General features: G+C 43.1%; 1 protein-coding gene across 2 annotated transcripts in view; it reads left to right on the top strand.

The window, feature by feature from the left end:
- The window catches only part of N (uncharacterized), a 251,553-nt gene that overhangs the window by 224,874 nt on the left and 4,110 nt on the right, over positions 1-22,569 (top strand). For both annotated transcript variants that reach the window (XM_071708363.1, XM_071708364.1), the window contains 6 exons: positions 14,899-15,442; positions 16,019-16,549; positions 17,079-17,311; positions 17,519-19,340; positions 19,647-21,421; positions 21,678-22,569. The exon at positions 21,678-22,569 is cut by the window's right edge and continues 4,110 nt beyond it. In XM_071708363.1, the coding sequence (XP_071564464.1) occupies positions 14,899-15,442; positions 16,019-16,549; positions 17,079-17,311; positions 17,519-19,340; positions 19,647-21,421; positions 21,678-22,569 (5,797 nt within the window). The remainder of the gene's footprint in view (positions 1-14,898; positions 15,443-16,018; positions 16,550-17,078; positions 17,312-17,518; positions 19,341-19,646; positions 21,422-21,677) is intronic.

The following is a 22,569-nucleotide window of genomic DNA, read 5'->3' as shown; positions in this document are numbered from 1 at the left end:
ATCCCTTGAAGCACTTGCTAGGGGTAATATTCATAGTCACTCTTTGAGAAATAAGGATTCTTATTTACATAAATATTATGTATGTATACGCAAACATGTATAAACAAAGAATCCTTACTCACGAAAGAATCTCTATGAATATCATTGTAAGATAATATTTATTTAAAGATACCTCGTTAAATCATAACAATACTTCCTTAATCGTGAAGATAATAAAGATGATAAAATGAACAAGTGAGAAATTTAATGGAATAACGAGCGATCGAGATCTCTCGCTTCTGATTCCCACCCGGGAAATGAATACGGAGCGCGAGATACGTTTCGATTACGTAAAACTTATCTGTATTTCCCATAGCGCCGAGTACCAGAGGTGTTATGTGCTTTCTACACAACCCGGACACGTACGCGAGATCGCAGTGCGGGCGTTAGGTTGACCGTTTCCCCGAACGCAAACTATTTTCCTATCAAATTTGTAACTTTCCGTCTCTCTTCTTTAACCATACTCTCCTCTAACTGTATTATACTGTCCTCGAAGCACTTTTTTCCGACTGCTGAAAACCTCGACAAAAGGCATGAAGAAACATTGCGACTAATGAAATAAAACTATCTCCCGGCGGTACTTGCTTAATCATGACAAGGAAACGGTACTCGTGAGAAAAAGGCTGGCAGTGCGCTGATCTAAGCGCTCGCCTGCCTCGCATTTGCCTAGAGCCGGCCCTGTCTCCACACGTCGGGCGTGCAGCGGTACGCCACACCCAGGTCACAGCACCTATGGCGAAGCGCTTTTTTTTCTACGGGGTTCCCCCCTCGAGAGAGAGATCCCGATACGCCATCTCCATGACTGAGTCACTTGCAGACGCACGAAGCGGCGCGGTCTGATCGCCGTTCTTATTCCGCTGTACCAATACAGTGAGCGGGACATTGCTACATGTTACACTATTCTACACATGCGTATAGTTGAAATACCTTCGCGAACTGTTGTTAAACATAAAACATTCTTGTAAATTTTTCTATGTATTTTATATTTTTACATTTTTTCCATAAATCCTTATTATTTATATCTTTTTCTATATTTGAAACATATCTTCATAATATTTTTACGCACAAAGATAAATCAAGTAAATCGAAAAAAGGGATGCTGTATTGCGTAACTCAAAACTATGCCGTTCTGTCATTTTGCAAATCGAGATCTGTTGTTTTTCTTCCTTTTTTATCTTCTTCTTAGCTTTTCCACTTCTTCGTCCTATTCTCCTGCGTGGAGAAAGGTTGATCGGCGTATACTACGCCCCTGTCCCTTCTTCATAGGTAGCCTTGGTAGCCGGTCCATCATCGCGACTTCCCGCCGAGAAAAACACCACGTTTTAATGAATATTACGTACGCACGCGATATCCTGCGATGTCTATTGCGCGAGACACGAATCATCGTTCCCGATCATTCGTGCATTCCTGCATCATTTCACGGTGTTGTGGCAGTCGAGACATCTCTCGATTGCCGATCGTCAAATCAGGAAGTTTGCCACGGTCTTTTCCACGTTTAAATATTACAATGTCTTTCGAACCTGTTGGCGTACGTCCTTGCAAAACTCGCTTCTACTCGAACAATTACTTCACTGATTACCCCTGACGTTCTTCGACGCGTGTGATATCGAGTCGGCATTTCAATTCAGTCGCGCAGCTCTCGTCCTACGCGAACTTTACCCGCGACGGGAACCACGTGGTCTCGTGGACCACGTAGGAGGGTTATTTCTTTTCTCTTTGTGTCTCCCGACGGCGTACCATAAATCCTTCCTCGTCGTTACTTGTCCACGCGACAGATAGTACCGTACGGTCGCATACTCGCGCGCGAGCACAATGCAGAACGAACGTAGAATGACGTTTGTATCGGCGTCTCGTTAGAAACTTGGTAACCGAGCTAGATCCACACGGCAAAAGCGATGGGATGATGGAGCTCTCCTGATACACTGTACTTAAAAGTAACTATAAAAAGTTGTCTTCCTTTTCTAAAACTCGTCGGCCACTGTCATAAGCCCGATTATGCGAGTTCGACTTGCGCGTATTCCAAGCGTGAAGGAACGGACGAGGGCTGATGGTCGTAATCGTAAAACGGAGGCTCGATCGTGGAGGATTAGAACCGGGCTGTTTTCCAACCGCGGAGAGGATCGTTATGGCGCTCAAGCATTACATCGAGCGCTATATCGTGGTAATTAGTTCACCCGTGAAAAATCCCACCGTGGATTTGCATAATCCAATCGGATTATGCCGTGGCGCACGAACAATTTGCGATCCTGGAAGCTGGAACGGGCCCGACGATCTTCATGGGATCACTCCGTAAAGTCGTAACTTGGGAGTTTCTGCTCTATTACCCGACTAATTAGCGTTCGCGATTCGACGCGCGAATCTTTCTCGAGATTCCCCGCTATTTCTACCCGGCCAGGTAGATAGAATCGATCGAACGATAGTCTGTTTACCGTTTCTTGACTATTGTTTTTTTTTTATAAAAATTCTTATGCATTATATAAAGCAGTCATTAAAATCCCATGATCAAATAATTCTGTAATTATTGATTTTAGTCACATATTGCTTCGCAGATATATCTTACTTTTTTCGAAATAGTTAATAAATAAATTTTTAGTTTATAGCAACTCTTACATTTAATTACAGATCGAAATTAAGAATAGAAAAAAGTCAGTTCTTGACTCCAAGGGAGATTAAACAATTTAATAAATTTTAATTTATAATTAAAATAGAACATTTGAATTTATTTGCAATTAAGAAGGAGGAAATTAGCTAATGCTTTTCGTCATTACTGATAAATTTGCTCATTAGTGTAAACTTCGTGAAGACCGAAGACGAAATCGCGGTTGACAGGTCACGTGTGGGTAGTTTATTTCATATTCACGAGAGTTTCGCGAGCGTAGGAAGTTTTGCGACGTGCGTGGACCAGCCCTTGGTGAACTCGCTGACAAGACGAAGGGAAACGATCTTTGAGTACACCACAGACAGATGCGCGCTGCAATTAGTTTCCGCGAGACTTGAGTGGCGTGCAGAAGAGGAAGAATCTACGCAATTTGCATAATTCTCCGTCATAGCACGCGAACTCGCGAATACATTAGGACGACGAATGTCCTCTGCATCGAAATTTTCTCTCTCCCTTTCCGCGAGACAGATCGAATGCTTTCATCATCCAGCTGGACATATTGAACTTATAAAATAGCTCGGTGCAGAATATCATTGTATTTTGCAGTGAAATTTCGAGTTGTAAAATGTTTCACATTATCTAATACCTAAAGACAACACGTCTGAAAATTTGTTATGAAACCAGATAATTACGAACTTCTTTCGAGATAGTTTAATCCTTTGACATCGATCGATTAAATACAGCAGCTGTCCGACTTGGACAAGAAGAATGACTCGGTTTCTCGATCATTTCTCATAGCTCAGTCAGTTTTCTTCGTTCGTACAATCTAGCCAATTACGATCGATTAATCGGGTAATAGTGAAAAAAACGGCTCGAGGAAGCCATCGTCATCGTCATAGAAACCGCCGCGAAACAGCCGTCTTGGGAATAGCGTACATCGTTGACGAAGCGGTCGAGACATACCTCATTTTATCTCTTTCCACTGTTCCATTATTACATCGAGTTGACTGATCGCCTTATTCAGACTTTCAGGAAGCGCCGTCGATCGTCATCGAGCTATCGGAATCGCGGGATCGATCGTTATTCGTCAGTTTCATCGTCGCGAGGAGACAAACGGAATTTCATCGCCTATTAACATCAAAATAAAAATTTCCGTGTCTGATAATATGCATAACATTTTAAGTTTTTGATGACTGTATAATTATCAAGGTACCAAAGATTGAATAATCTGATTTTATCTCTTAACGAATCATATAAGTAAAATGTTTAACTTAAAAAAGTAATTAATTAACGTGAAATCCTGAGGGTCGAATTCAAGTCTTGACTTGAAATTATTTAGTCAGTCTATTTAAATTAGAGTGCAAAGGATGTTCTTCACGGTTGGATTCATTTCGAAAAATTCACGCAAATAAAGAAACTATGCGTGCCTGGAAAAAAAAACACGAGACGAATGATTTCGATCCACCTGCGGCGCCCGCGGGCTTCTTCGCTAATATCGCCGCAAATGATGCCAATGCATAGCGATGCACGGCGATGCCGATGCGCCGCCGAACGCCGCGAAGCTGGAATCCGCGGGGAAATTCCAGCGCTTCGCCGCGGCAGAAACGCATTCGGGTTTACGAGCGCGTTGAGTTTCCGGATTTTTTATCTCTTCCGGCGAAGCGAATCATCCTCTAACCGAGGAAGAAGTGCCTCGCCCTCTTAACAGGGATTTACAGTTAGACGGATAGAAATGCAGACTTCTGAGAAACGGGTTCGATGATATACGTTGCTCTGGGAAGAACATATAAAAATCCTTCCAATATGCAATTTGAGAATTTAAAATTCACTTTTCCATTTTATATAGTTTACGACATTGTATACGAACGATTAAAGTAAAACTGATAAAAGTTTTAAGACACAGAATTGTTCAAGGATTGTAAAAATTTCGACGAGAGATTTGTCTTACCTATTGGAATTTCTAATTAAAACAGTAAGAGTTTAAGATAAAAAGTCTATTGATTAATACTTTGTAAATGCATTTGATGGTATATCGTCACATATATATCTTAAGATAAGTGTTCAATAACGTAGGTACTAACTCAGTAACTGTACGAATTTCTGTACAGTAACCGCTTCCGTACAAGACAAATAAGCGTCAAATAAAGCGTGCGAAAAATTAAAAACGTAACATGACGCACGTGCTACTGGGAACACGTAGCCTACCTCTAGGTGCCGATGCGTGGCATTTTTGCGGCGACCAAGAATGCAACGGAGTTTCCCCGGCATTCGGAAACTCAGCGCGGAATCCGAAGTTCTCGAATCGATCATCCGAGAGTTAGATAACTGCGTGGCGATTAAGAATTTCTTCTACCGTTAGCACCTTGCTCCACCCGGCCGACGCCGCGTCAATTCCCGCGCGCGATTTCAGTCGACAGGTCTCGGACGAGTAATCGCGGCTCTATCAGACAAAGTCTCGCCCTCCGGAAGATTTTACAGTTAAGCCGACGTATACACATCGATAAACCGCAGTTTCATAACGAATAACGAAGATCGCTTTGCGCTCTTTGAGCCTGCCAACTTTCGACCGAGATTCATTTATAATCAATTATCCTTTGACGAAGTACCGTAGTTCCATTATTTTCAGTTTATCTGTGTCAATTATTTTTTATAAGAAAGCTTGCAAAATCTTTATTCTCTAAATAATTTCTGATTATTTTAAAAGAATTAACCGTCAATAAGCCGTTAAGTAATTTCGATAATTATCGAATCTTTGATTATAATCAAAGATTGATGAATGATACATCGATCTTAGGGAATTTATGAATACGGATCTGAATTTAATTACAATTTCAATCAGAGATGGAGTGTCTATAATTATCTTTGATTATGGACACTGATCAGTACTTATCTTCAAAACATATGGAGACATAATAGGTCCTGTATTATTCTTTCTTACAAATTATTTTTAAAAAAAGCAGAAATATAATGATAATTTAATAACAGACTGTGTTGCGAGTGATAAAAATACTAATAAGGTTGATGGTTTCGAGATATCAATCAAAATTTGTTTCGCATTCGACCTACATTTAGCGCTAAATCATGCACAATCATTCTAAGTGTTATTTTCATAGCACGTAAATAGGATTCGTATCCGAAAACCTAAATTATTACACAAAAATGAATCGATTACTGAAGAAATCGGTTTAAAAAATTCTTGAATCTAATAAGACGAGTTACACACATTGAAACAGCATGAATCTTCACTTTTGAAACTTAATTTACTCGAAACTATTAACACGTGGGTTAACTTATTTTTGCGTAACACTGTTCGCATTCGCTTGCGCGTTTATCGGCATTCGAATTTGATGGCATCCTGCACTAAGGAGGGCACGTACCTTGGCATGCGTGTGAAAAGCGATACCCCTCGGGCATGGCGTAATTATCGAGCTCATTAAACCGACCGATTTGGCGGCGCAATTAAGCGTGGACGATTTGTAAAGCTCCGATATTTATTTGGTGCATTACGCTGCACCGTACAACAACTTTTTTTGCCTCAACTGAGAGGCTCCGCTGCTGTCCACACGCAACTTGTATAAAGATGAGGCGACGGAGACGAGTGATGGAGGAGAAAGGGGACGAAGAGGAGGCGGTTTCGAGCAGAAGGAGGACTTCGATCTTGCGATGTCGCCTCATTTCCTTGATGAGGGGCCTGATGGGCCCTCTTTTTCATTCGATTCGGTAAATAACGCAGTCCGCGCTGCCGCTACCACCGCAAGCAATTCGACTTCTTTGCTAAGAAGCCTGCGCGACTCGTCATTATGTCGTCGCGCATTAATGTCATCATGAGGGCGAGAATCAGAGTGAAAAGGACAGAGGCGGCAGATAAGAAGAGCCGATGGCTCTTGGCAAGAACGAGGAAGGGCGAGCGGAGAGGGCAATGTTGCGAATGTTGCTTACTCAGGTAGCAGGTAGAGGTAGTCTCAGGGCCTCCTCCTCTCGAGCGCACTCGCGTCCGTTAATCGCGAAAATCAACCGAGCGCCTGCAGGTGCTCGATGTCTCACCTTCGCCTTCCCTTCTCACAGGTTTGACCGTGATTGACCCACGACCCGCGATCATTCGCGCCTCGTAATAAACTCGGAGTCTCTCTCGTTACCGATACCACTAATAGATGCGTAAACGTGTTCTGCGTTTTATTATCAGTAATCGGGATTTGAAGACAAATTGCTGACTTTGCGAAGAAATATAATCCTATTAAATGTTCTTAAGAATTTGCTATAGAGATATCTAGCTTTTGAATAAGTTGAAAACGGGAGAAAAGCAAGCTGACAAGTGCGCGCACAAAGGAAGGATCGAATACGGAATATGAAAACAGAAAGAAAGAATAAGTAAAATCTACGACAAATAAATTTGAAAACACTTTTTTAACGTGTCAATGAAGATGAAAAAACAATTTTTAAAAAATTAATAATTTTCTTCTTTTTTATATCAATATATTAATATAAAATTTATATAATAGAATATACATATGTCGTTCTAGAGAAATAATGGCGGCTTTTGTACAACGCAAATGCATCATCATAACAACAGATTGAGATGTCGACTGAAATTATCGATAGATAAACCTGTTTGATGGACATTTATATTATTAAGTCAAAGCGGTACAGACCAGATTTTTCCTACAATCAATCGCAACCAATCGTGTAAACGAGACTCCCTTTCTCTCTTTTCATTCGATGGATTGCAGTAATAGTTACAAGATTCGATCAACTTCGAATCTACTTTAGTGAAGATTACATATACGATGCTCAAAATAACCCGCGACCGCATCGCGATGCCGTTTGAAGCATGCGATTCTTATCATTAATTTTATTAAAATATTTCTTTAATAACTTCGATGAACCGTGTTTGCATATTGTAATATAGAAGATAACTTAAGAAGAATTTACTATTAAACTTACACGCGACTCTTTAATAAAATCTGCGATTCTTGCGGTTTTTAATAATTTTTTGTCGAAATCAGGCTACTAATTCTTCAGGCTGTTTTATTCTTAATCGTTTAATCAAGATGAGGTGTATTTTTTTAAAAAGAAATCTCGTGTTAAATGTCGAATGGGAATTTAGGATATTCGGCGAAGTATTTGTAGTAAATGACACGCACAATGTGTCACGCAACGAGTTATGGTACTCTAGGTCGAACATGCTCGCCGTAAAAGTTCGAGGAACAGGATTCTTCTCGAACTTCCCTCGGAGTTATATCAGCGCGCTGATTTCCGCCGCGGGCCAGGAGTGGATCTCGCATGAAGGGACCACTTACGGAAACTGCTGCGTATCCTCTCACGAATCTTGGCAGCGTAGAGAATGAGTTTGAATTTACGTCCTCTCGCTTGCGAGATACGTTCCTTCGGGTCATTCGCGGCAATAATAATACGCAGATTTTTGCAAATGGGGACGAAAAAGTTATTGAGAAAATGATGCTGTCATGCCAGGCTAGTGATTAAACAATACCCAGCGGTCGAAGAGAAAAAATATCGGACTGAATGAAATATAAATAACACATACCTATAAAAGAGAAGCAACGCGAAATTAAACGCGCTAAGAAATCAAATTTTAGAAAAATTGGTAAAATTTCGCTTGTAAGTAAATAAATATTACGAAGCTTCTCAATCTCAATAACATAACGGCATATTACTTTTTCGATTAAATTAACTATATTTTAAGAGAATTTTAAATATGATACTTTATTAAGAAATTTAAAACATAATAAAAAACAATTGTCTCTCAGAATTTTTGCTGGAAAAAAATTATTTCGAATTTTAAAGAATTTTATATCAAGGACGCGGTAGTGTCTCGCGCCAAGTTATTTATTTACTTCAATTTAAGAAAATGAATTTTTTCGCAAACGTATTATGTGTACACAGATGTTCCGATTCAGCGCTCTCGTTGCACGCCAAACGCTTTTCCCTCGCGCAGCGAGATACAACGTAGAGAATGACGCTGCGCACATAACGAGATATCGCTTTTCTAATTTAAACGAACGGTGCCCCTATCATTGTACGTAACAGCCCCGTCGATGTATGCCCTCGCTCCGGTACTCACACACGCGCGGATCCGAGCGTTCAGCATCCGTACGTTGCGCGGTCCATGCGCACGAGCGCGGCGTTCACTGGGCGTGCATCCGTACCGTATCGAAGGCGAGAAAGAGGCGCACATGCGGCACGACCGGGTGAGAGACAGAGGCGTCGAGCAGGGGTGGGACGAAGGGAGGAGAGAAGCGCAGCTCGGGGAGCGCGAGTTGCGAGCCGCGGTTGGGTTTCGCATAGTTTATCAATGCGCGTAGGCCTCGCTACGAGAACACCGCGGCGAGGCAATAGATTACAATTATCCGAACACGCCTGGCCAAACGTGGGAGTGCGCAACACCACCGACGGCGCGTTCGGAGCTGTTACAGGCAGAGATCGGTTTCTCTTTGCTTTCTCCTCCTCTCTTCCTCTCTCTCTCTCTCTCTCTTTCTTACCTGGGTTCCCCCCGTGGCGTGTGTACTTCTGGCGCTTCTCTGTCTCGCGTGCGAGCGATGGGTCGGATTAACTGTTCATTAGCGGGCGTCGATGATTGCCGGGTAAACTCATGCGCTACAGAGTCGAGCACTTTGGAGTCAAGGATTGGAATCAGAACTTAAATTGTCGTGTAAAACGTTCTGTGAACGTTGTTGCATAGAACGTTATTCTATATAGAAAGAATTTTTTCGTGACAATCAAAAACACAACTAATAGTGTTGCGAGATCCAATTATGCGTATCTGTGTCATTTGAAAGTGAACCAGTTAAAATTGTTATCAGTTTTAATTTTTTTGCTTTTTTTTTGTCAAAACTAAATTCAAATTTAGTTTGAACTGCTATACTTTAAAGTAATAGATATACTAATTATTAAATGTTAATATATTTAATTTTGTGTTAATTAATTCTATAAATCATAAAATATCCGGATTGTTGTACACATATAACTTAACGGTGAATAGAGCGATGTAAAATATTGACATTACAAAGAGTCAGATAAAAGATACTGTATTGTTTACTAAAGAAAATATTATTAAAATAAAACTTTTATGAAATACACTGCACTTTTGTTCGAAGAAAATAAACACCGTAAAGTTCGGTCGTCATTATATGACAATGACAAGCATAATATTCTTTCTGTCGTCTCGAAAGAGAGTAGAACTTGAACGAAACAACGTGCGAACAATCGGCGCCCGAAGCACATGTACGCGTAAATTGCTTATTACAGATCGATCGAAGCGATTATAATCTCTCCAGCGCGCTCCAATAGACAATGTTGCGAGCTAGCATATAGCGGCTCGTCGACGAGTCGCTGTATCCCCGGCGTGGAGATCAAACGAAACGGACGGTGCCGCTTCTTTATTATACACCGAGTTCTGCCTCGATGCGGGATCGGAATTACGGTGCGATGCGAGCTTCCTTGTCTTCGCCGGTACCGTTCCTCGCCCCGTAATCACGGTTGTATTATTCCGCTTTATCTGCTCGCGCTTTACTCGCTCGATCGATCTTCGCAATCTTCGCACAGCGCTCCGCGAGCGGCTCGAAAAAATTCGTCTTTAAACGAACGGCCAATCGATTTAACTCAACCGTATCGTTAAAGGAGAAGGAGAGAAAAAAGGGAAAGAAGAAACCTGCGTTTTATACATTTCCGCCGCGCCGTCCCGCGTGCCACCGCGTCGCGCCGAAAACGTATCGATACCCCTGGTAAATTCAGCGATCGGCCGAGAAAATTCGCATTGCTCCACAATCTCGGTACCGCTAGGTGCTCAGCCGATACCAAACCCGGAATTGATTCGTGCGGATCAGCGCCGTGTCGAAATTACGGCAAATGAAACGGATTCTGCAGTCGCGGTCTCGGATACACGGAACGGCACGGGAGTCATTATCTTCATCATCATTCCGGCACGCGTGATCTCGCGCCGCTTCTCCCACGTAACCCCTACCATTCCCTGGTCGACAGATAAGTAAATTGTTCCTGGTGCGTTGTAGCACGAACTGGTTTGCGCTATCATCATATCTAGAGTTAAATTCAATACAATGTAGCTGCAACTACGCGTTAGTTTCTGCGGATGGACCAATCACCAGTTATCTTTGTTAAATTATCTTTGACACAAACTCGCATAAATACGAAAATTTATTCAAGAGTTTTGTTAAAGCTATAACAATCATACATTTATTACCTTAACTTGATTGTAAAATAATGTTCGAAGCATTAACATTTGAAAATTGTACTGTTACATTTGAAAGAGTGTGAATATCAAACTAATCATTTTTTTATTATTTCAAACTTACTAGTAAAAATATCGTAATATCGTTTGCTTCGTACCAATGAGTTTTGTTTAAAAATGTGTCTTTACGTAGAATATTATACACACGCAAAAAACCTGAATGAATCCAAAATCTGCAGTAGACCTACATACGTTTTTAAAAATATATTAACATTATAGTCAAGTAAAATATTTTTCTTAGCGCTCTGATAACTTTATAATTTTATATGAAACACTCATAAAAATAAAAAATATCGCTTCTATGTATATTTTCATGTAAAAATAAATATATATGTAAAATATTATGATAAGTTAAGAAATTATATGCACTGAGAAAAAAAAATCGTAGATTCAAAGAAATATTATTTGATTCAACTAAATGCAGCGGTCACGGGCTGTCAAGCTAACATTTGTTAATTCAACAAATATTATATAAAATAAAATAAAATATTTCTTGATATTACTCACGTATATTTGATTTAAATATATTAATATTTACATTAAACAAATCACACCAACTAAACGAGTTTAGTCAAATTAACAACATTTTTTTCTCAGTGTGTGTATTTAAAATATATTGTATAAAGAATTTTTAGCAGCAGATGTGAATCCCCCGGTGAATCCCGGTGGATCCTGCGAACAGTCTAGACTTAATAAATAGCATCTCAGTCACTAGAGAGCAAAAAGTGAACTCGATCAGTTTCTGCCCGAGAACTACCGCCGTATCGACCGGTGCAACGCGATATTTATGAATCGGCAGCTATTCATTTGGTCCGCGGAAAGGATTGACAAGTGAGCATTACGGGCATTAGAAGAGAGGCGTGGACGGCAACGTCTATCGCAGGATACGTCGCCCGACGAAGGATAATACCAGCTCCCGAACTGAACCAGATGCGTGTAGCGACCGAGATGCATATGGAACAAGCTAAAAAAAAGACGTTTCTCGCGAGAGCGAATATCTGTTCTTCCCTTTGCAGGATCCGGATACCTGTATCTCTCAGCGGCCTCGGCGATCCCTAAGTAAATTAATGTCTTCGAAGCACCCCGTGGAAGCTGTTAATAATAGCACCGCGTCGAGAAAATTAAGCGGTTTATTTGAGATTAATTATAGCTTTTCGGATCAGCTTGTATCCGTTCGCTTCGCGTTGACAACCCTTCATTCATTTATATTCTTCTGAATAGAATAGAATAAATAGATTGTTTCTTGCTGTTGTACTTTTAAAGTAAACTTTGCAACTGACAATGAGAGAATGATTTTATATCACTTAATTATAAATACGCAAAATTAATTTTTTACGTAAAAGCATTAATATATATATTTATAATATAATAAAATATTTAACATATCTTAAAGAAATAAAAATTTATTTTACTATTTTGCAGTGTAGGAGAGCTGGAATTTATTCAGTTCAAAATGTCATTTGTGTGAAATTTTTCTTGAGAGACAATATATATATAAAACAGACCTTGAAAAATGTTCTGCGGCAAGCACCGCCGTTTCGAAACGTGTTTAATAATTCAAATGTTTCTGCAGGCGTATGTAAATTTAAAATAATACAAGAACAAGAAGTGAGCATCGATCAAGCAAGCACATCATATTAGACGAGCCGGTTTCTCAAATGGCCTGATGCTGAATAACGAATAAGGAAGAAAATCGAGTTGCCGATTTGTCGTAACATGAAAACGATGGAAAAGTTAAACAGATCCATAAGAAACAAAATCTTTACTATGAAATATCTAGTCATCTTCAAATTCGCTGACTAATTCGGAAACTTGCGGAAACAGTTTACAAAGTCCCATTGATTTCTGAAGTGTATTACCTTACTTGTAGAAATTATTTACGGAATTTGTGTATAATGAACAGTTTTGCATTTGTAAGATTTATTAGTGACTTGCGAAAATTCGTGATAACATTCGAGCAATAATCGCCGCGCTAGCGGCGAATACCGGAGGGGGAGTTTAAGATTCGAAAGGATGCCACGGGGATCCGCCACTTTGTACGTGCATTCACAAGTAAATTAGCTGCATCATTGTCTGCGCGGACGGACGAAAGGAAAGGAGAAAAAATATCGGCTGAATGTAAATATGATAAAAATCCACGCGTCATCCGGTTGACGAGAATTGAAGAATGCTCTTCGAGGCGTCGTCGCGGTGCATCGACGTGACGACGGGATCTCTTATACGCGGCTTTGCAAAATCATCCTTCGATATCGAACGCATAAGCCGCTTATCGGTTCGTCCGATGTTAAAAAACCGTCACTTCTGGTTCCTTCATCGATTTGAAACTTATTCGTGTAATATAAACAGTAAATATATGTGTGATTATAAATAGTGGTAACAATTGTTTAATGTTTCTTTGAATTTCTCTATTTCTGTTATCTAGAGTATTTTTTTATATGATACGTATGTGAAAAATTTATTATTTACTCCTTTCTATGGTAATATTTGTTGGAATTCGGCAATGCTTTAAACATACAACGATGTTCTACGTTATGGATATATGCAAAGATATCAATACCTATCCACAATATACTAAAAATGTTATGCGTTTGTTTTATGTAAATCATTATTTCTTAAATCTCTCAAAAGGGGATATGACTGCCATGACGCATCTTCGATTACATTGATTTAAGCAAATTTTTAGCTCACTGCGGGTTTTAGAAATGTAACTAAGATCTCAGTAGGCAGTGAAAATAATTCTCGCCTGGCAGCTGCCTCGCTTCGGGATTATTCTCCAATATAACGTAATTAGACCACCTGCGGTGAGAATGCGTCGCGTGCGTGCTCCATTCTACTACATCTTCTTCGTTTCCTCGCTTCTTTGTTTCTTCCTTTGCGACTTTTTGCATCATACGATGCAATAGCGATTCACCCGGCTCAATTTGTATATGAATGAACACGCATTAGCCTCACAATGTTGACAAAAGCAAAGAAACTTAACCATTAAGACCACCTGGTGTAAGGATCGCCAGGAATATCATGCGGAAGCTTGGTAAAACACATAGATGCGCGGTTTCCATGGTAGAGAAGTTAATGTACAGTTAGTCGCGGTAAATTTGATATCTAAATGTGACACTGAAATATTGCTATAATGAATTTAATAATAAAGAGTCACTAAAAAGTGACTATTTATTGATTTAATCAATTTGATTTATGATTATATTAGTTATATCAATGTTAATAATGCCAGCTTTGATAACTCTATATTCTCGTCAATAATTTAATTGAAGCGCTGACGCTTGAATATTACATGCGTTTTTAAAATTCCTCGTAATTAATGCACTTCGTAATCGATATTTATCCGATGACGATGATTGGTAGCCGATCCGCGATCTTCTTCGCGGAAGACCGTGCGTGGAAGCTGTTCGCCGCTGGATCGATCTTGTCCCTCGGAATTATTGCCATCTGCCATCCCCTAATTACTCTTGATAATTGATGCGATTATTGCTTGTCAGGAATCACTCCCGGATTCACATGGCAAGAAAATCGCTGAAAAAGGCATTCGGTCGATCGATGAAGTATGCAATTATTCCCTCGATCCAACGTCTCGATCATGTACTTTGCCCATCAATCGATATAGCTGATTAATTAACGTTAATTACATCAGTTATGGCAGCGATGACTTCATCCGCCTTGACTGCTTGTCCGAACATGTCTATGTGAAGACTATCTATCTTCGCCTGATTATCTGACCTTGGCAAAATAACATTTTTATTTTCGAATATCTATATATATATATATACATATACATCGCCAAACTGTATACTGTTAGTCGTATACAAATTATCTGAAATATTTACGCACTTTATCAAAGTTTAATCTTTATACATATAATGGATACTGTATATTAATTTTGAAACGCTGACATTTTTATCATTTATATGTGCTTCTTATAATATATTACATATTTTATGTTCTCTCTCTTTGTATACTTTACATACTATTTCCCTTCTTCTAGGTTTCACTGGAACTCAATGCGAGATCGACATAGACGAGTGCGCGCTGAGGCCGTGCATGAACGGCGGCACCTGCAGCGATCTCATCAATGCCTTCAAGTGTACCTGCGCCGAGGGCTTCACCGGCACCCACTGCCAGATCAACATCGACGACTGCATCTCGTCGCCGTGCAAGAACGGCGGCACTTGCCAGGACGGTATCGCGAGATACACGTGCGAGTGCCCGGCCGGCTTCACCGGCGACTCCTGCGAGACCAACATCAACGACTGCGCCTCGAATCCGTGTCGCAGCGGTACCTGCATCGACGGCGAGAACAGCTTCACCTGCAACTGTTCCCCCGGCTTCACCGGCAAGCTGTGCCAGACGCAGATCGACGAGTGCGAGAGCAATCCGTGCCAGTTCGGCGGTAGATGCGAGGACCGTATCGACGGTTACCTGTGCGTCTGCCGACCGGGCACGTCCGGCGAGAATTGCGAGGTCAATGTTAACGAGTGCTACAGCAATCCCTGCCGAAACGGGGCCAGATGTATCGACGGTATCAACAGGTAAGCTTCAAGAAACATACGTTCCATTTGGTCATCAATATCTTTAAGACATAATTAAAGCCGGATAATTAAATTCGGAAAATGTTGCAGATAAATTGGATATACATATATCATTTGTTCGTTTGCGCGATTATCTTTCCTTTGGTCTTATAATTCGGCAAAATTAATCAGATGTAGTACGGTCATACCGTGGATGTCTCTATGTAATTGAATATGTCCTGCGCGGATGATAAATTGACCAAAGTAGGTATTGGATTTTAAGAATTAGTTTCGACTCTAAGCGCATCAGCATTTAAAAGTAACTCCTTATATGAAATCTTTTTTACTATAATTAAAAATAAACATTTTTAAGAATTATATTAATTATAGATAATAATGATAATTAAAAACTCATAAAATGTTTCACGGAAGTCCGACGTATTTTTCTACTTTAGAAATCTCTTGCGAAATCAATTATTATCGATAATGAAGCAACGGAATAATACGGAAGATACAATTTGGCAAAATTCTTAGCTGTGTCGACACATCGCCACCCTCTCCTTCGTTTTTCACCAGACGCAATGTCTCGTCTTTCAGGTACTCCTGCGAATGCGAGCCCGGCTTCACCGGGCAGCACTGCGAGACCGACATAAACGAGTGCGCGAGCAACCCGTGTGCGAACGGCGGCCGTTGCATCGACGTGATAAACGGCTTCAGATGCGAGTGCCCGCGCGGCTACTACGACGCCAGGTGTCTGAGCGACGTGGACGAGTGCGCGAGCTCGCCCTGCCTAAACGGCGGCACTTGCGAGGACGGGGTGAACCAGTTTATCTGTCACTGCCTGCCCGGTTACGGCGGCAAGAGGTGCGAGGCGGATATCGACGAGTGCGGCTCGAACCCCTGCCAGCACGGTGGCACGTGCAACGACCATCTGAACGGTTACAGCTGCAAGTGCCTGCCCGGCTACGCCGGCACCAATTGCGAGACCAACATCGACGACTGCGCCAACAACCCCTGCCAGAACGGCGGCTCCTGCATCGATCTCGTTAACGACTACAAATGCGTCTGCGAGCTGCCCCACACCGGCAGGAATTGCGAGGACAAGCTGGACCCCTGCACGCCGAACAAGTACGATTTTTCCTTCCGAATTCATTTGCATGAGGATACGTGGATGTAGCCAGATTCGCCGTATGCATTATACGTGTATCATGTGGGGGGAGGGGAATTCTGAAGTTCCCCTTGATTACCCTTGTACTCCATTGAGAGCGCAACATTGAGAGCGCAACATTATTAAAAAAATCTTGTATTAAATGTAATATTATAGAATTGATTTTATATGGAGAATTTCAAATTTAAATTGTTTTAGAATATTATCACTTAAAAAAACATATTTTTAATCATTTTTTAATAAATGACATAAAATACACTTGTTACAATTAACTTTGCTTGTGCAAAATCAGTATTGTACTTTAGCTTATATATTTATGGCACTGTGATTTTACATAATGCTTCTATTTCTTCACTGCAATCCCATTGAATTATGTACATGTATGAGCGAACAGGAGTCTTGAGAGCTTCGTTTAATTTCGATAAAACGTATCCACATGGATGATACGCATGATAGAACGACTTTATAACGTTGCTGTGTCATTTCCAGATGTCTTCACGGAGCGAAATGTTCGCCATCGTCGAACTTCCTCGACTTCGCGTGCACGTGTACGGTCGGTTACACGGGCAGGCTGTGCGACGAGGACGTGGACGAGTGCGTGATGACGTCGCCGTGCAGAAACGGTGCCACTTGCCGGAACACAAACGGCTCTTACCACTGCGTATGCGCGAAGGGCTACGAGGGCCGTGATTGCATCATCAATACCGATGACTGTGCATCATGTGAGTACGAACCACCGGCTGTTCTTCGCTTTCTTTTCCCTTACTTGCTACAGATGCAGAGATCTTCTTTCGCTTTCATTTGAGAGTCTTAACGCGAGTCTATAGAGCGTCATCTGTTTTATCGCGCGATGGCATGGATTAAATTAAACGCACTTAATAAACATCGCCGTATGACACTCAAGGAGAATCTCTTTTGCTGTTTCACAGTTCCCTGTCAGAATGGCGGCACCTGTCTGGACGGCATCGGTGATTATACGTGTCTCTGCGTGGACGGTTTCAGTGGTAAGCACTGTGAAGTTGACATCGACGAATGCCTGTCGCAACCCTGTCAGAACGGTGCCATTTGCAAGGAATATGTCAACTCCTACACGTGCCAATGTCAACTCGGCTTCTCTGGCATTAATTGTCAAACCAACGACGAAGATTGCACTGACAGCAGTTGCATGAACGGCGGCACATGTATCGACGGTATCAACAACTACACATGCGTCTGCAAGACCGGCTATACGGGCTCGAATTGCCAATATCGTATCAACGAGTGCGACAGCATGCCCTGTCAGAACGGTGCTACCTGTCATGATCACATACAATACTACACATGTCACTGTCCGTATGGTTACACGGGTAAGCAGTGCGATAAGTATGTGGACTGGTGCGCTGACAATCCATGCGAGAACCAGGCAACGTGCGTGCAGCGCATGAACAAGTATCATTGCAACTGCTCACCCGGATGGACCGGCAAGGTATGCGACGTGGAGATGGTCTCGTGCAAGGATGCCGCCATACGGAAGGGCGTGCCGGAAAGCAGTCTTTGCAACAACGGCACCTGCGAAAACATAGGCAATAGTCATCGCTGTCATTGCCTTGACGGTTACACCGGCTCTTACTGTCAGGAGGAAATAGACGAATGCGACTCGGCGCCGTGTCAGAACGGCGCAACCTGCAAGGATCTCATCGGCTCGTACCAGTGCCAGTGCACCAAGGGCTTCCAAGGACAGAACTGCGAGCTCAACATCGACGACTGCCGACCAAATCCCTGCCAGAACGGCGGTACCTGTCACGATCTGATCAGCAACTTTACGTGCTCCTGTCCACCCGGTACTCTTGGCTTCATATGCGAGATCAACATCGACGATTGCATGATGACCGCATGCCACAATAACGGCACGTGCACTGACAAAGTGGGTGGCTTTGAATGCAAGTGTCCGCCCGGTTTTGTCGGGCCAAGATGCGAGGGTGATATTAACGAGTGCTTGTCGAATCCGTGTGCCTCGCCCGGAACCCAGGACTGCGTGCAATTGATCAACAACTATCACTGCAACTGCAAACCGGGGTATATGGGCCGTCACTGCGAGGTCAAAGTAAATTTCTGTGATAGCTCCCCGTGTCAAAACGGTGGCTTTTGCACGGCCAAGCACGACCGACACGTTTGCATCTGTCAAGGCGATTATCATGGCACCAATTGCGAATTCGCCGGTTCCTACTGCAACTCCGAACCGTGTCAGAACGGCGGCACGTGTCGTGTCATAGGAAATAGCTATCAGTGTTACTGCTTGCCAGGTACGACCGGTACGCATTGCGAGTTCGATGCCTGGAACGAGTGCGACAGGCATCCGTGTCAGCAAAACGCCCCTTGCATAAACAAGATCGGTGACTACGCCTGTGACTGTCCTCCCACGTGGTCTGGCAAGAATTGCGATATCTACGATGCAAATTATCCTGGCGGAGTATTCGGCAGTTTAAACACATCCAAAACCTTGAACGATATTTATTTGGAACGCGAACGTCAGAAGTGTATAGAAAATAACTGCGCGGCTAAGGCCCGCAATGATCGCTGCGACGAGGAATGCAATCGACCCGCGTGCGACTTTGACGGCAGCGATTGTTCGCTGGGCGTCAATCCGTGGCGCAACTGCACTGCCGTGGATTGCTGGAAGGTATTCATGAACGGTGCGTGCGACGACGAATGCAACAATCCGCAATGCCTCTACGACGGCAGAGACTGTGAACGAAAAGTTCCTCCTTGCAAGTGAGTATTCCTAGCTAAATTTCTTTTCTTAATTAAACATTGTGTTGTGTTATGATGCTCTTTACTCTTAACATACATTAAAAAATTAAATTATTGAAGTCGTTGATAGTATGGCCAGCTTTCCTACTAAAGAATTTTCAATTTATTAATACAATACACATTCTGAATGAATTTTGATATAGGTTTCTATGATAGGTTTCTATTCCTTGTGTTTTATTTTTTACTACGGATATATTAAAAGATTCTGGCAAACTATTTAATTATATTTGTAGCACTTTTATTTATTATATTATTTGTTTTTTACAGCCCAATCTATGACGCATACTGTAGAAAGCATTACGCTAACGGCCATTGCGATTACGGCTGCAACAACGAAGAATGTAACTGGGACGGTCTCGATTGCGAGAAGGAGCCACCGTCATTAGCAGAGGGTGTCATATCCATAACCGTGAGATTGGATATGGACACTTTCCGTACGAACCTCCCAAGCTTTTTACGTGACATCAGCCATCATTTAAGAACGACGCTTCGCATTAAAACGGATGAACTCGGCAACGAAATGATATACCCTTGGAAGCCCGAAAGACATAAGATTCCTAACTTCTTTACCCGACCGCCTCCGCCTAATAAAAAAGGCGTGGTCGCTTATCTGGAGATCGACAATCGCAAATGCACGACGACGCAAAACTCGGTATGTTTCCCATCGGCGAACGAGGCAGCCGAGTTTTTGGCTGCCACGGCGTTGAGGCACACCCTATCGCGGAACTTCCCCATCGAACAAGTGCGAGGTGTCATAGGTCCTCAGACTATAGACATTACGGATACCCCAACGAATTATAAGTATGTTTTTATCGGTGTGGTCATCGTGGTGCTCGGCGGGTTACTAGTGGGCGTCCTGGTGACCGCACAGCGGAAGCGTGCCGTTGGGGTCACATGGTTCCCCGAGGGATTCTTAAGAACCAGCAGCGGCAGCGGTCAACGACGCCGGTCGCGTCGGCGCGGCCCGGATGGCCAAGAGATGCGCAACTTGAATAAGCAGCCGTCGGTGAATTGCATGAACATGGATGTTGTGAGTGCCCGAATACAGTCCCAATGGTCTGACGATGAGTCCGATCTACCGCCGTCGAAGCGGATGCGTGCCATCGAGCCGGGTTACGCGAGCGATCATACCGTCATCACGGACTATGAGGAGACCGAGCCGCGTATGTGGACGCAGCAACATCTGGACGCGGCCGAGATACGACGGCCAGACGCGGGCGGTGTGCTGACGCCGCCCAGTCTCGAGCATGGCCAGGATGTGGACGCGCGTGGTCCATGCGGCATGACACCATTGATGGTAGCGGCGGTACGAGGCGGCGGACTCGACACCGGCGAAGAGGAGGACGAGAGCGACGGCACCGCGGCGGTGATCGCCGATTTAGTCGCCCAAGGCGCTGATCTGAATGCTACCACGGACAAGGGCGGAGAGACGTCGCTGCATTTGGCTGCGCGTTACGCCCGGGCTGACGCGGCCAAGAGATTGTTGGATGCGGGCGCCGATGCTAATTCACAGGATAACACCGGCCGTACTCCACTGCATTCTGCTGTCGCGGCCGATGCTATGGGAGTTTTCCAGATTCTGCTGCGCAATCGAGCGACGAATTTGAATGCACGAATGCACGATGGCACCACGCCGCTGATACTAGCTGCGCGTTTGGCCACCGAGGGAATGGTGGAAGACCTCATTAACGCCGATGCCGATATCAATGCCGCCGATAACAGTGGCAAGACCGCGTTGCACTGGGCCGCGGCGGTCAACAACGTCGATGCTGTGAATATATTGTTGGTGCATGGCGCGAACAGAGACGCTCAAGATGATAAAGATGAAACCCCATTATTCTTAGCCGCCCGCGAGGGCAGCTTTGAAGCGGGCAAAGCATTGCTGGATACATTTGCCAATAGAGAGATTACCGATCACATGGATCGGTTACCTCGCGATGTTGCGAGCGAGAGACTGCATCACGACATTGTCAGACTACTTGATGAGCACATGCCGAGGTCGCCGCAGATGGTTACAGTCATTCCGAATGGTCCTCTCATGGGTAAGCGTTTTTATAACATCTTTATGATATGCGTAAATGCCACAAAATATTCTACTCTTGAAGAAAAATTTTATCATAAATAATAAATTTTAATAAAAAATTATTTTGATGATTTTAATAATAGATCCCAGTATCTTATTTTAAACCATACCAAAAAATTTTGTAGAGAATAAAATGATGCATTATTAAAAAATTATGTATTATTAACAAATTTCTTTTATAACATTGTTATGTAACATAATTATCTTTTTTGCAGGATCTTCAAATCATCCACAATTAATCACGCACCCCACGGTAATCGGCTCAGCGCCGAAGCAAACCAAGTCAAAGAAGCGGCCAAAGGCAGGCGCGGGAAACCCAAACAGTCCAGAGTCAGAGGGCGGCACGGTGCTAGTAAGGCGAAAACCATCGGTGAAGAAGGCGCCGGCTAAACCGCGCGGCGCACAGCCCCCAAACCAGGAGATCCCACAGGGAGCGGAAGGCGCCGATGGCAATCTACCGACTAGCCCGTATGATAGCGCGAGCCTTTATAGTAACGCGTTACCCCTGGTGGCTCACACTGCGACGGCGAAACAGCCGCCACCGTACGAGGATTGCATCAAGAGTCAATCGATGCAAGGTCTGCAACAACTCGGCCTAGATACCTTCACGAGCAACTATGGGCTGCCATTTCACGACCAGCTCTTAGCGCCTCATCAGCGGCAGCAGCAAGGCATGGTAAACACATTGTCGCCGCCGTACAGTAATCAGTCACCGCCACACTCGGTGCAGTCCAACATGACCCTTTCTCCGCAAGCGAGCTATATGGGCTCGCCGTCGCCGGCGAAGAATAGGCCGTCGTTGCCCACATCCCCAACTCATATCGCTGCTATGCGACAGGCGACGCATCAGAAACATGGCAGCATGCCACCAGTGGGTTTTGACTTCGATAATTTACCGTATTCTTCGAGCCAACAGCAACAACAGCAACAGCAGCAACAGCAAATGCAACAAACGCAGCAGCAGATCCAACAGCAGCAGCAGCAACAACAACAACAACAACAACAACAACAGCAACAGCCGCAGCCACAGCAAAGCACGCAACAGCAACAGCAGCAGCAGCAACAACCACAACAACAGACGCAACAATATTACCAGTACTTGACGCC

The sequence above is a fragment of the Temnothorax nylanderi genome, unplaced genomic scaffold (assembly GCF_030848795.1).
Source record: "Temnothorax nylanderi isolate EJ_2023f unplaced genomic scaffold, tnyl_v1.0 TNYL_tig0067_pilon, whole genome shotgun sequence".
NCBI lineage: Eukaryota > Metazoa > Arthropoda > Insecta > Hymenoptera > Formicidae > Temnothorax > Temnothorax nylanderi.
The sequence above is the reverse complement of the archived record's forward strand: the minus strand, read 5'-3'. Positions and strand labels throughout refer to the sequence as shown.